The following is a 15,740-nucleotide window of genomic DNA, read 5'->3' on the forward strand; positions in this document are numbered from 1 at the left end:
CTGCTCACAATGCTCCAAGTAAAAGTAAATTTCCTGTAAAAAGAATCTAATCACCCACAATAGTATTCAATGGCATTACCATCATCCTTTCAGTGTCTGAGCTGTCACCATAAACTAGACACTTAACTGCACTCATATACGTAAATACTGTGACTACAGAAACAGATCAAAGGATGAGTATCCTGTGAATCACCTCCTGATACCCAGAAACATTTCATTCATCCAAAATGTAAAGGTTAGGACATTATGTGCAACTTTATAGAACATTGCTTAGGTCACACATTGAGTATAGTATGCTTTTCTGGTCACAACACATGGGGAGAGAGTGCAGAAGAGAATCATCAGGAGTTGTCCAGATTGGAAGACATTAATTGTGGAAAGGGACTGGATGGGATGAGTATGCTTACTCTGAGGTGAAGGACAGTGAATGGTGACCAGACAGAGGTGTATAGATTGTAAGAGAGATGGAAAGAGTAAATAGTCAGAATTTTCTTCCCGTGATAGGGATAACAAAGACAAGTGGGTTTAGTTTAAGGTGGGGTGGAGTTTTAAAGTGAATTTTATGGGCAGATAAAGTCAGATAAAATCACTGCTTTTAAAAGACATTTAGACTGGCAGGCAAATAAGTGGGCAAAAAGGTTGGCAAGGACATGGTAGGTCAAATGGCCCACTTCTGTGAGGTATAACTATACAACTTTATCCACAAGGCATACATCAAGAGTGAGATGGAGTTCCTACATGAGCACCTCTCCAACTTCTCATAAGAAGCTCTCTACCAATAAGGTCAAAGCACTCTCTTCATTCGCCACCATCTACACAAAACATTCACCAACACACCGTATGTAACCAATAGTCATAGAGATACAATAGCATAGGAACTGGCTCTTAAGTCCAATTTATCCATGCTGGCTAAAGGTGTCTTCCTGAGTGAGTCCCATCTGCTGCATTTAGTCCCAGCTCCCAAACATTTCCTATCCATGAGCCTGTCCAAATGTCTTCCAAATATTCTAATTGCATCTACTCCTACCACTTCCTCTGACAGCTTGTTCCATATACCTATCACCATCTCTGTGAAAAGCTTAACTCTCAGGTGCCTTTTAAACTTGAAATATATGCCCACTAATTTAAAAAAAAAGAAAAAAAAATCCTTGTGAATGTTTCCTGCATCCTCTCTTGCTTAATTGCATCCTTCCTGCAGGATGACAACTGAAACTGAACATTCCAGATGCAGCCGCCACAACATCTTGCCATACGACATTCCAACTCAGGTACTCAGAATCCCATCTGATGAAGACAAGCATGCTATCTGCCTTTTTCACCACCTTATCCACTTGTGTCACTACTTCCAGTGAGCTGTGTAATTGTATCCCTTGGTTTCTCAGTTCCAGAACACTCCCTACACCATATCATTTACTATGTTAATCCTGCCATGGCTTAAATTCCCAAACTACACTGCTTTGTATTTGTCTGAGTTCCATTCCACCTGCTATACCTTTGTGCTGTTTCCAAGATTATCTAGAATCTATTGTAACCTTCATACTTGGTATGATTCCAACTGGTAGAGGGTTTTCCCGCTAATCACCACTGATTTCAGTTTAGCCATCGCTCCTTGATGCCCTATTTAATCAAATGCTACCTTGATGTCAAGGATAGTTACTCTTGCTTCAGCCCTGGATTTCAGTTCTTTTCAACCAAGACTATAATGAGGTCAGGAAATAACTGACTTTGACGAAACCTAAATGAGCTTCTTTGAGTAGTTGGTTGGTGAGCAAGTTCCCCTTTATGGCACTATCAAATATCCCTACTATCCCATTGCTGATGGCATAGATTAGACAAATGGGGCAATATTTGTTGTATTTTCCCTGCTTCTTGCATAGAAAACAAATCTGTGCAGTTTTCCACAAGTTATGTGGATGCCAATGTCTTTGCTGTTCTGAGACAGCTCAGCCAAGGACACAGTAAGTTCTGGATCACAAGTCTTCAGTGCCATATTGAGCACCTTTAGCCATTTCTTGATATCATGTGGAGCAAATTAAATTGGCTGAAAACCATGCTTGGGACCATTTGAGGAGGCTGCTCTTAGGAGAAGAACCCACACAGTGAATGGATATGGTAAGGAATAGAAGGATCTTCACATACAAGTCCAAGGACCCTGAGAGTGGCAGCATGGTCACAAGAAGGTGGTGAAGGAGGCATTTAAAACTCTAGCATGATCTACATTGATGGCACACCAACAAAAGTTTTTCACTATATCTCAGTACATGTGACAATAATAAAGCATTAGTAATCATAACAAGAAAAATAATATTTGCATTCCTCAGCTAGGGCAAAAATATAAGAGCAACGATGTTAGTGTCCAGCTTTATAAAACAGTTGGAATACTGTGTTTAGTTCTGGCTACCACACTGTAGGAAGAACATAAATGCATCAGAGAAGGAACAGAGAAGTTTCACCAGTAAGTTGCCTGGGATGGAATGTTTTGGAGGCTAGTACCCATGATAGAGCTGACTAATTTTACAAGTTTTCTGCAACTTACTTTGATCTTGTGCAGTAGCAAACCCCCACCCCCCATACAAGATGGTGATGCAGCCAGTCAGAATGCTCTCCGCGGTACACTTGTTGAAGTTTTTAACCGTTTTAGTTGACAAACCAAATCTCCTCAAACTCTGAATGAAATATAGCCACGGTCTTGTCTTCTTTGTAGCTGCATTAATATGTTATGTGCAAGCTGGGCCCTCAGAGATCTTGACACCCAAGCACATGAAATTGCTCACTCTCTTCATTTCTGTTTCCTCTGTGAGGATTGGTTTGTGTTCCCTCGTCTTACACTGCCTGAAACATTTCATAATAAGATAGGCATCAAAGAACGGTTTAATATGCGGGTAAGTGTTTTACTGTGGAAGATTATTTTCACCTGGATGATGGTTGGAACTTGCCTGAATAGGTTGTGAAAGCAGGTAGTGTAAGGGGGTTATTGATGGCCATCGTAGTTGTGGTGGGTCGAAGAGCCTGTTTTGTGCCAATGACTCCATGACCCAATGTTTGGTGGTTCTACTCCAAGTTGCACACCATTGTGAGTTGGAAGTGCATCATTTATCCTTTATCATCACTTTGTCTAAATCCTGGAAGTATCTCTCCCATGCTACATTGGAAAACTGCAGCAGTTCAAAATGGTGATTCACAACCGTCCTAGCAACTAAGAATGGGCAGTAAATCTTGCCCTTGCCAATTATGCCGAGATCCAGAAAAATGAATTTATAAAGTTCCTTCAGCACTTCAACAGCCTTTAACCAATTCAACATCCCCACCGAGATTAGCTTGGTTTAGTTCATTTTCTTGAACATTAGCAGTTACTTTAAAACCTAAAGTCAAGTAAATTGCTCAGCCCTTTCAAAGAAAAATGGAACTTAGGATACTAAGTTTAAACTGTATAATCCAGTTATGAATTGATGAGGCATCGGTGACTCATTAATTATTGTGTCAAAAGTGTTGCAATTGCTGAAAAGTATTTTATGAATTGCAAATCAATCTCAGTCTACATTGCTCACTGGGGTAAAAGTGATTTCCCACTTTAGCTGTTCTTCCCATTTTTGCATAAAAATTAAACATTTTATTGTTACCCGCCTGCTTGAGGCAGAAATCTTGGCCACTAACTCCATATTTCTCACAATAGTCAGCCATGGATCAGGCAAATTTTCTTGTCCCAGCTCCAGCTGTTTCTACTAAGATTCAGGCAGAAACAGAGCAGTTGCTAACGGACTGTTGCTAACCAGTCTGTCCATGATTTCCACTACCAAAGCCAAACACAGTTTGGAGGAGCAATACCTCATACACTGTTTGGGTAGTCTCCAACCTGATGGCACAAACATCAATTTTTTTCTCATTTGCAGTAACCACTCCCCCCTGTTTCCCCCTTCCCACAATTTTATTTTTTTCCTTAATTTTAATGGTCATCTCATCCCTCTTCTTCTGCTCACCTCCCTCAGTTCCACACCTCTTTCAGGACTTTACCTCTTCTACCTAACACTTCCTAGCTTCTCACGTCATCCCCCTCACCTACCACTCTCCTTCTTTGTCACCTGGTCTCACCCATTATCTGCCAGCTTTTGCTCCTTCCTGTCCATCACCTTCTGGCTTCTACCCTCTTCCTTTCCAGTCGTGATGAAGGATCCCAGACCAAAACATCACTGTTTATTTCCATCCATCAGTGCTGCCTGACCTGCTGAGTTCCTGTAGCATTTGGTGTGTGTCACTCAAGATTTCCCGATCTGTAGAAAATCTTGTGTTTCTGACTGTGTGCCAACTAACCTTCACACTCTTCGTGAATACATTGCCTTTCCCACTGTAATGCATCTCAAGCATTTCACTGAAATACCATAGAACAAAATGTAACACTACTACATGAGAATGTATCAGGTCAAATGGACAAAAACATGTCTTAAGGGGGAGTTTTTAAGGCAGATCTTCAAAGATTAACGACAGCCGGAGAAGAGATGAAGTTCATGTTAAGAATTTGAAACTAATGACCAACAGGAGTAAATGGTGGAGAGTAAAATTAGGGCTGGGAAAGCTATAGGATTAGAAGTAGCTATGAAAGATATTAGATGGTTTCATAAAAAATAAATTTTAAAATCAAGACACTGCCAGTCTGTGATCCAGAATTTCCTTGAATTGTTTTGTTTGAATAGTTTCTCTTTCTGTGCTTTCCTTCCAGAAATTACACCATTGTGAATTCAAAAGTAATCGCAGTGACAGTTAGACCAGAACCAATGATCACTGAATCTGTGCTGGAGATCGAACTGGCTCACTTAGCAAATGTAAGTATTCCCAAATTCATGGCAAGTTACTCCAAGAGGATTAACATCAAAGTTTTCTGGGACGACTTTGCATTCCAAGAGAGCGTGTTTTGTATGGTTTGGTGCACAGAGCAAAATACTGTGATGCTGTAGGGACTGCTTCTCTGCCTCAAAATATTTATCCTGGTAACTTTTCTGCTCATTCTCCATTCTCATTTATTTACACCATGGTTTGAAACATGCCTGCATGTCTCACAGAAAAAATGCTACACATCATGTACCAGTAATGCTGAGGTGAAGATTGCTGAGACCTTCAAGTTCCCAGGTGTATGTATCACCAATAGCTTGCCCTGGCCCAACCATGTTGATGCTATGGCCAAGAAGGCACACCAGCCATTTTTCTTCCTTAGAATGGCCCCCAATGACCCTCACCAATTTTTACAGATGTGCTATAGTGATCATTCTGGCCGGATGAATCAAAGCTTGGTATGCCAACTGCTCTGCTGAAAACTGCAAGAAATTTCAGTGAAATGTGAACTCAGCCCAATCTATTATGAAAACCACTTCCCCTCCATTGATTCACTCCATGCTTCATGCTACCTCGGAAAAGCAGCCATCATAACCAAAGATCACTTCCACACCATTCATTCTCTTTTCTGCCCCTTTCCAGCAAAGGCAAGATACAAAAGCTTGAGAACCTGCAACACCAGGGTCAAAGACAGCTTCTATCTCACTGTCATAAAACTCTTGAATGACCTCTTGATTTTGAGGTCTGTCTCATTATGGCCCTTGCATCATATTTGTCTATCTGCACTGTAGCTTCTCTGTAACTGTAAAATTATATTCTGCATTCTGCTATTACTTTTCCCTTTGTAACTCTAAAATTATATCCTGCATTCTGCTATTACTTTTCCCTTTGTGCTGCCACAATGTACCTATGTTTGGAATGATGTGTTTGGATAGCATGTGAAACAAAACGTTTCATGATTTATTGGGACATGTGAAAATAATAACCAATTACAATACTGTTGACAGGCTAGATGTATGGTACAGCTCATCAACGCAAGAAAATCTCAGTAGTCTACTCTCACCACTTTATTCAAACTCTAGAATCATTTAATCTTTGGTGGGTGTTCTGTAGCCGAGCCTCTATAAAGCAACTTTTGCTCATATTGCCCCCTCCCCACTGATCCACAAGCTTCCGCTCTTCTCTGTTAGTCATCTGGCTTCATTCCTGTCTATAAAAAACCTGAAAGATAGAATGTCATTCAGCCTTTGGTGTCCCCTCCACCAGGATGTTTTGTCCCTAAACTCCTCTTCCCTGCCACAAAACTTGTCCTACTACAGAACTCCTCCTCTTACTACCTTTGTGCTGGTTCCTGAAATTCCAACTGGATGTCCACTGCTACCCGAGTAAAACATCAACGATCAGTTGCACAATCTCTAAATTAGAATTATTTTATAACCCAGGGTCAAAAATAGAATGCCTTTGCAGTTGGCAAATTTCTTGGAATGAAGAAATTTTCATGCCTCAGTGCAGTTCACTAATTATAGGTTTAACGACATTCACAAGAAAATTGCAGGAAATCAGTTATTTTAATAACATGGGAATGATTATTTATAAAAGGACAGCGAGATTGCTCAGGGTCTTCAGTGGGTTAACTCATCATCTGAGAGTCCTCTATAAGTCAACATTTGCATTTTTTGCGTTATCTTAGCTGTAGTAAGATACTAGTCTTTTTCCACTGTTATGAAATTAACATTATTTCCAGACAAATGATTGCGATTGCGATTGTTTCCAAGTCATTTCATATTTAACTAGGCACTTCTGGCACGAGACATACTTGTGTCACTGATGTTATTTTCACACCAGGGACACACAAATGACATCATCATTGGTCCTGTTCTACATTTGGAGCGTGCTGGAGTGCTTGAATAAGCACTGTTACAACACAGAAGAGGGACTTCAGCTACGTTGTGCCAAACTAATTCAGATGATGACACCTAATTCCTTCTGCCTGCACACAGTCCATATCCCTCCATTCTTTGCATATTCATGTGCCAGTCTAAGAGCCTCTTAAATGTCTGTTTTGTATCTCCCTCCACTACCTCTTCTGACAGTACATTCCAGGCACCTACCACTCTGTGTGTAAAAAAAAACACTTTCCTTGGAACTTACCTCCCTCTCACTTTAAATCTGTGTCCTGTTCTCCCAGCTAAGTGCAAGGAGGATGAGGTTCACTTTAGGTGAGACCCCCTCCTTACCTTGGAAATTCCTAGCAATCTGCATCTTCCATATTTCTAGCCCATTCACTAGCCAGCCAATCTCCTGAACTGCAGAGGCATCAAACGGGTGCTGTGAATTTACCCTTTCCCCTTAAGATGCCACCACAGTAATTCCAGGCATTGTTCTTGGGTGGTGTTCCTCAGCAGTGGCAGTAAACCTGGAATAGTATGACAATCCATGGCTGCGACCATAGGCATTGATTTTCCATAGTGATTTTCTGCATGATCCAGATCTGCAGTCTTCTGTAATAATCTGCATAGCAATCCTGCACCTCCTTCCATGATACTTGGCCAACCTCTTCACAATCCCTCTCTAAAAGTGTAAGCTCCATTCACCCTCTCCACTTCACTAAAGCAGAACAGATTAAAATTCTTCTTCCTGAACCCATAGCATAGACTTCAGTCTCTTCCCTCAACCCAAGTCACAGGCTGCAATCACTGTCTCATCCATCTCTAACTGAAGTTACAGATTGCAATCCTTCCCACACTCCTCCCTGAAAGCACAAATTTTGATTACTACCCCACCCCTTTCTGACCCATCACACAAGCTGGATTGATTCATGGCTAATATTCATGCCAACCATTTGATTCACACCCACTGACCAAATCAACAGAGAAAATCTGGTTCCACCCATTTTGGTTTAGGCGCAATTGAGGCCTTGAGTTTGTAGTTGGGGCTATATAATGAGAGGATCAGGTGGCCATTGAATTCACTCTGCTGGAAACTTTACAGTTTCCAGATCATTGTGTCCAACTTCGTTATTTGCTGGTTCCCATAAGAAATGATTGCCATAAGGCCTTTTGAGAAATTCTAGACTTTAAAGGATGAATAACTAACTATCTTAACGACCTAAAATGTCAACTGTTCATCTTCCATCATTGATGCCGCCTAACCACTGAGTTCCACCAATTTCTTTTACGGCACTGTGTAAAGCCTTAGGCACATATATATAGCAAGGGTGCCGCAGACTTTTGCACAGTCAATGTGGAGCAGAGAGCGAGTTTGTAAATCTGGCTGGAGCAAAGGATGTTGACAATGATGAGGTGAAGCACCCACAGGAGGAGTGTGGGATAGGTGGGAGAGAAAGAATGCCAGGAGCAGGGGTAGCATGGGTGCAGACATACCCTGCCCTAAGATGCCAAGCAAGGTCATTTAACTCTAAACAATTGGTTTATTGATCATTACAGGATGTCTTTCTGGTGCTTCTTGCTCCCTCCCCTCTCCCTTCCCCTTTTGTCAACCATGATTCCCCTTACACGGTCCCCTTTCCACTCTCAGTCCACAATCGAAACCTATATCAGAATCAGGTTAATCATCACTCACATATGTCTTGATTTTTTTTGTGGCAGCAGTACAGTGCAATACATAAAATTTGCTGGAGTACTGTGCAAAGACCTTAGGCACCCTAGCTATATGTACAATATGTGCCTAAGACTTTTGCACAATACTGTACATTCACAGCCATGTTTCTGTCTAGGCTGGAATTCAATAATCCAGCTTTGACCTGCCTGAAAAGACATAGGATTACAAACCCAAAAAACCCACTCGCTAAGCAGATTTAGGACACATTGATGCCGTAAAAGTAATGAATGGAGAAGAATCATAGGTTGCAGTGCAAAATGGACATAATTGTGTTGGCCATTTTCTATACCACCGCTCTCATTGTCTTCTGAATTGAATATCAAATGGTGAAACAAGGAGGTCATATGCAACATTGTCACTGCTACTCTGCAGTTTTGAATTAAGAGGTCACCGGTTATTTCACAAATACATACTGTATATAAAACAGTCAAAACAAGTCAAACCAAATCTAATAATTGTGGTAGATAGAAAATTATTGAATCATATAGAGAGAAGCATGCTCTTCTGCCCACCAAGTCCATCAGATACCCATCTATAACATAAGACAATAAGACATAGGAGTAGAATTAGGCCATTCAGTTCATCAAGTCTGCTCCGCAATTCATCATGAATGATTTATTATCCCTCTCAATCCTATTCTTCTGCCTTCTCTCTGTAACTTTTGTTACCCATACTCATCAAGAACCTATCAACCTCCACTTCAAATATACCTATTGACTTCGCCTCCACAGCCATCTGTAGCAAGGAATTCCACAGACTCACCATCCTCTAGCTAAAAAAAATTCCTCTTCATCTCTGTTCTAAAGGGACATCCTTGTAATCTGGGATTGTATCCTCTGGCCCTAGATTCCCCCACTATAGGAAACATCCTCTCCACGTCCACTTTATCTATAACTTTTAATATTCAATAGGTTTCAATGGGATCTCACTCATTCTTCTAAACTCCTGCGAGTACAGGCCCAGGGGAATCAAATGGTCCTCATACATTAACCCTTCAATTCCCAGGATCATTCTCTGAACAACTGTTAGCAGACTACTGTTTAATTCACCGACCTCTGGGTGATGGGACCAGCATAATTCCGCTGCACCACGCTACTGACGACAATATACCAATTACATTTACTAGTACTTGGTCCATATCCTTCTCTGCTTGGTATTTCAAGCCTTTATCCAGGGCTGTTGTTAAATACTGTGAGAATAAATACCTCCACCATCTTCCAGACTGCAAACGTAGTCTGTGCGAAAAGAAGTTGTTTCCTTAGCTCCCCTGTAATGATCTTCCTCCTCACTTTAAACTTATGCAGATTCCTGTTTTCCAACTGATCTACATCTACAGAATTTTGAAATATTCTTTGGGTTCCCCCTCATCTTCTCTGATGCAATAAAACAATCCTATCCTATCCAGTCACTCCTCTCAACTGAAATGTTCCATATCAGGCAACAATATGGTGAACCTAAGGATGCAATGGTGAGGCTTTGTAAGGCATTGGTCAGACCGCACTTGGAGTATTGTAAGCGATTTTGGGCCCCTTATTTAAGAAAGGAAATGCTGGCCTTGGAGAGGGTCCAGAGTAGCTTCACGAGAAAAATTGCAGGAAATTAAGGGTTAACGTATGCTTGAGGTGCTTTTGATGGCTCTGGGCCTTTACTAGCTGGAGTTTGGACAAACCAGAGTGGATCTAATTGAAACCTATTGAATATTGAAAGGTCCAGATTGAGTGGAAATGGAGAGGATGTTTCCTAGAGTGGAGGAATCTCAGACCAGAGGGCATATGCTCAGAATATAAAGATAAGACCATAAGACCAGAAGATATAGGAGCAGAAGTAGGCCATTTGGCCCGTCGAGTCTGCTCTACCATTCAATCATGCGTTGATCCAATTCTTCCAGTCATCCCCACTCCCCTGCTTTTTCCCCATACTCTTTGATGCACTAGCTAATCAAAATCAAAAACTTGGCCTCCACAGCCACTCGTGGCAACAAATTCCACAGATTTACCACCCTCTGACTGTAGTTTCTTCACATCTCAGTTCTAAATGCAGTCCTGAAGTTGTACCCCCTTGTCGAAGATTCCCCTACCTTGGGAAATAACTTTGCTATGTCTAATCTGTTCAGGCCTTTTAACATTCAGAATGTTTCAATGAGATCCCCCCCGCCCTCATTCTCCTGAACTTCAGGGAATACAGCCCAAGAGTTTCCAGACTTTCCTCATATGGTAACCTTTTCATTCCCTGAATCATTCTTGTGAATCTTCTCTGAACACTCTCGAATGTCAGTATATCCTTTCTAAAATAAGGAGCTCAAAACTGCACACAATACTCCAAGTGTGGTCTCACGAGTGCCTTATAGAACCTCAACATCACATCCCTACTCTTATATATTCTATAGCTTGAGAAATTAATGCCAACATTGCATTTGCCTTCTTCACCAATGACTCAACCTGGAGGTTAACCTTAAGGGTATCCTGCACAAGGACTCCTAAGTTGCTTTGCATTTCGGCATTTTGAATTCTCTCCCCATCTAAATAATAGTCCCCCCTTTTACTTCTTCCACTAAAGTGAATGACCATACACTTTCCAACATTGCATTTCATTTGCCATTTCTTTGCCTATTTCCCTAAACCATCTAAGTCTCTCTGCAGGCTCTCTGTTTCCTCAACACTACCCGCTCCTCCACCTGTTCAGGAAGGTTTCTGACACAATATATACATACGCCTACAAGAAGAGAGGTTGTACTTGATCTGGTATTGGGAAATCATCCTGGTCAGGTATCAGGTTTCTCAGTGGGAGAGCATTTTAGAGATAGTGATCACAATTTTATCTCCTTTACCTTAGCATTGGAGAGGGATAGGAGCAGACAAGTCAGGAAAAAGTTTAATTGGAGTAAGGGGAAATATGAAGCTATCAGGCAGGACCTTGGAAGCATAAATTGGGAGCAGGTTTTCTCAGGGAAATGTACAACAAGAATGTGGCAAATATTCAGGGGATGTTTGCATGGCATTCTGCATAGGTACATTCAAGTGAGACAGAGAAAGGATGGTAGGTACAGGAACTATGATGTACAAAAACTGTAGAAAATCTAGTCAAGAAGAAAAGAAAAGCTTATGAAAGATTCAAAAAGCTAGGTAATGACAGAGGTCTAGAAAATTATAAAGCTGGCTGGAAGGAGCTTAAGAATGAAATTAGGAGAGCCAGAAGGGGCAATGAGAAGGCCTTGGTGAGCAGGATTAAGGAAAACCCCAAAACATTCTACAAGTATGTAAAGAGCAAGAAGATAAGACATGAGAGAATAGGACCAAATACTCATAAATCCTGCCTCTCAGTGGAAAAGTGTCTGTGGAACTGGAGGAGGTAGCGGAGCTACTTAATGAATACTTTGCTTCAGTATTCACTACAGAAAAGGACCTTGGCGATTGCAGGGATGACTTACAATGGACTGAAAAGCTTGAGCATATAGACATTAAGAAAGAGGATGTGCTGAAGCTTTTAGAAAGCATCAAGTTGGATAAGTCACTGGGACCAGATGAGATATACCCTAGCCTACTGTGGGAGACGAGGGTGGAGATTGCTGAGCTTCTGGCAATGATCTTTGCATCATCAATGGGGATGGGAGAAGTTCCGGAGGATTGGAGTGTTGCAGATGTTGTTCCCTTATTCAAGATAGGGAGTAGAGATAGAACAATGAGAGAAATATAGAACAATGAGTCTTACTTCAGTGGTTGGTAAGTTGATGGAAAAGATCCTGAGAGGCAGGATTTATGAACATTTGGAGAGGCATGATATGATTAGGAATAATCAGAATGGCTTTGTTAAAGGCAGGTCATGCCTTACGAGCCTGAATTAAATTTTGTGGATATGACTAAACACATTGATGAAGGTAGAGCAGTAGATGTAGCGTATATGGATATCAGCAAGGCATTTGATAAGATATCCCATGCAAGGCTTATTGAGAAAGTAAGGAGGTATGAGATCCATGGGGACTTTGCTTTGTGGAACAGGCTTGCCCACAGAAGGCAAAGAGTGGTTGTAGATGAGTCATATTCTGCATGGAGGTTGGTGACCAGTGGAGTGCCTCAGGGATCTGTTCTAGGACCCCTTCTCTTTGTGATGTTTATGAATGACCTGGATGAGGAAGTGGAGGGATGATAAATTTTCTGATGACACTAAGGTTGGGGGTGTTGTGGATAGTGTGGAGGGCTGTCAGAGGTTACTGCAGGACATCGATAGAATGGTAGATCAAATATGATGGCAGAATATAAGACCCTTGGCAGTGTGGAGGATCAGAGGGATTTGGGGTCCAAGTCCATAGGACACTCAAAGCTGCTGCGCAGGATGACTGTGTGGTTAAGAAGGCATATGGTGCATTGGCCTTCATCGACCATGGGATTGATCTCAAGAGCCAAGAGGTAACGTTACAGCTATATAGGACCCTGATCAGACCCCACGGAGTACTGTGCTCAGTTCAGGTCACCTCTCTACAGGAAGGATGTGGAAACAATAGAAAGGGAGCAGAGGAGATTTACAAGGATGTTGCCTGGATTGGGAAGCATGCCTTAATTGAATAGGTTGAGTGAACTTGGCCTTTTCTCCTTGGAGCGACGGAGGATGAAAGGTGACTTGATAGATATTGATTGTGTGGATAGTCAGAGGCTTTTTCCCAAGGTCAAAATGGCTAACATGAGAGGGCACAGTTTTAAGGTGCTTGGAAGTAGCTACAGAGGAGATGTCAAGGGTAAGTTTTTTACGCAGAGAGTAGTGAGTGCATGAAATGGGCTGCCAGCAATGGTGTTGAGAGCGGATACAATTGGGTCTTTTAAGAGACTCTTGTATAGGTAAATGGAGCTTAGAAGAATAGAGGCGATGGGTAACTCTAGGTAATTTCTACAATACGTACATGTTCGATACAGTACTGTGGGCCAAAGAGCCTGTATTGTGCTGTAAGTTTTCTATGTTTCTACATTTTTATCTTTGTATCATTGGCAAATTTGGCCACAAATCCGTTAATCCCATAGGCAAAATCATTGACATACATGGTAAAAACCAGAGGTCCCAACACTGACCCTTGTGGAACTGCACTGGTAACTGGCAGCCAGCCAGAACAGGATCTCTTTATTCCCACTCTCTGTTTTTTGCCAATCAACCATTGCTCCACCCATGAACTTCCCTGTAATTACATGGGCTCTTATCTTGCTAAGCAGCCTCATGTGTGGTACCTTGTCAAAGATCTTCTGAAAATCCAAGTACTCCATATCTACTACATCTCTTTTGTCTACCCTGCTTGTAATTTCCTAAAAAAATTGCAGTAAGTTAGTCAAGCAGGGTTTTCCTTTCAGGAAATCATGCTGGCTTTGCCCTATCTTGTTATTTGCCTCCAGGTATTCTGTAATTCCACCCTTCTTAAATAGCAGACTAACCTTTGCAATTTTCCAGTCATCCAGTACAATGCCAGAATCTAACGACTCTTGAATGATCATTGTTGTTGCCTCCACAATCTCTCCAGCTACTTCCTTCAGAACCTGAGGATGCATTCCTTCAGGTCGAGAAGATTTATCCACAGTCAGACCATTAAGCTTCCTGAGCACCTTCTCAGTCGTAATTTTCACTGCACATAATTCATTTCCCTGACGCTCTTGAATGTCCGGTATACTGCAGATGCCTTCTACTGTGAAGACTGATGCAAAATATGCATTCAGTTCCACTGCCATCTCTGTGCCTCTCATTACAACATCTCCAGCATCATTTTCTATTGGTCCTATATCTACCCTCAACTCTCTTTTACCCTTTATATACTTAAAAAAGCTTTAAGTATCTTCTTTGATATTACTCGCCAGCTTCCTTTCATAATTCATCTTTTCCTTCCTAATGACCTTCTTAGTCTCCTTCCGCAAGTTTTTAAAAGCTTCCCAATCTTCTATCTCCCACTAGCTTTGGCTTCCTTGTATGCCCTCTCATTTGCATTTACTTCGGCTCTGACTTCACTTGTCAGCCACGGTTATGTCCTTCTTCCATTTGAAAACTTCTTATTTGGAATATATCTGTCTTACACTTTCCTCATTTTTCGCAGAAACTCCAGCCATTGCTGCTCTGCTGTCCTTCCTGCTAATGTCCCTTTCCAGTCTACTTTGGCCAGTTTCCCTCTTATGCCATTGTACTTTCCTTTATATACTGACACACTGGAATTTAGTTTCTCCTTCTTGAAAGATGTCACTTTAGAAAAGGGATAAGGAGGAATTTATTTTGCTAGAAGGTTGTGAATCTGCGGAATCCATTGCCACAGATGGCTGTGAAGTTCAAGTTATTGAGCATATTTAAAATAGAAGCTGGTAGGTTTTTAATGAGTAAGGGTGTCAAAGCTTACAGGGGAAAAGACAGGAAAATGGGGTTGAGAAGGATAGTAAATCAGTCATGATCAAATATCAGAGCAGACTTGATGGGCCAAATGTTCTAATTCTCCTCCTATGTCCTAAATGAAACCTTCTCTGCATCCTCTACTACTCAATCCTTCCTATAGTGTGGTAAACACAAATACACACAATACTCTAAGAAGATTTTTTATGAAATTATATTCAGTGCCATGCATAATGAAGGCCATCATCTCATTTGCCTTACTCACCACCTATCTACTCATGTTGTCACCTTCAGTGATTTATGGGCTTACTCTCTGATTCCCTGTAGTCCTGGGAGTTTTACTATTCATGGTGTATGTCCTTATCATTGAGTTTTTGTATCTGCCATGTGGGCATTGGCATTAATTGCATTATTTTATTCCATCACACAGAGAATTTATAATGAAGGCAGACCATTTTTACGGCTTATCTCATCAGCCAAAAAGAGTGTGCATTGAGGAGGTTAACTCACAACTGTTATCTTTTTTTAGGGAACTTATAATCCATACTGTGCCCTGTGGGATTACGGCAAAACGTAAGTCACAATACCACTCATAATTCTTTTGTTCTTAGTTACATCATTTTATTGGAATAGTTTTTTCTTGTCTTCATTCAACTTACTTTCCTCTTTCAAGAAATCACATGACTTTCAGGTGGTTTGTGGAGTGTGCTTGTGGAGATGTAACAGGACATGAGCGTTTTGTGTGACAGGCTAGACTAGCCAGAGATCTATTCTCATCTGTTACTGTACCTTCGTTCTTGTAAACTCAAATTTGTGATTAAACAACTGTGTTTATAATACTGTATATAGAAGAGTCACATAGCAATAAATACTTCAACATATCATGTGAGGTAGAGTTCATAAAATAGTGTTCAAGTATGTTTCTTGGATGCTGAGCCGATATTAAGAAT

The 15,740-nt window shown here is 41.2% G+C and overlaps 1 protein-coding gene across 1 annotated transcript in view; it reads left to right on the forward strand.

The window, feature by feature from the left end:
• Positions 1–15,740, forward strand: part of adgrb3 (adhesion G protein-coupled receptor B3) — a 771,743-nt gene that overhangs the window by 479,200 nt on the left and 276,803 nt on the right. The window contains exons 15-16 of the mRNA XM_059982287.1: positions 4,715–4,817; positions 15,320–15,363. Coding sequence (XP_059838270.1) covers positions 4,715–4,817; positions 15,320–15,363 — 147 coding nt within the window. The remainder of the gene's footprint in view (positions 1–4,714; positions 4,818–15,319; positions 15,364–15,740) is intronic.

This window comes from Hypanus sabinus, chromosome 10 (genome assembly GCF_030144855.1).
Source record: "Hypanus sabinus isolate sHypSab1 chromosome 10, sHypSab1.hap1, whole genome shotgun sequence".
NCBI lineage: Eukaryota > Metazoa > Chordata > Chondrichthyes > Myliobatiformes > Dasyatidae > Hypanus > Hypanus sabinus.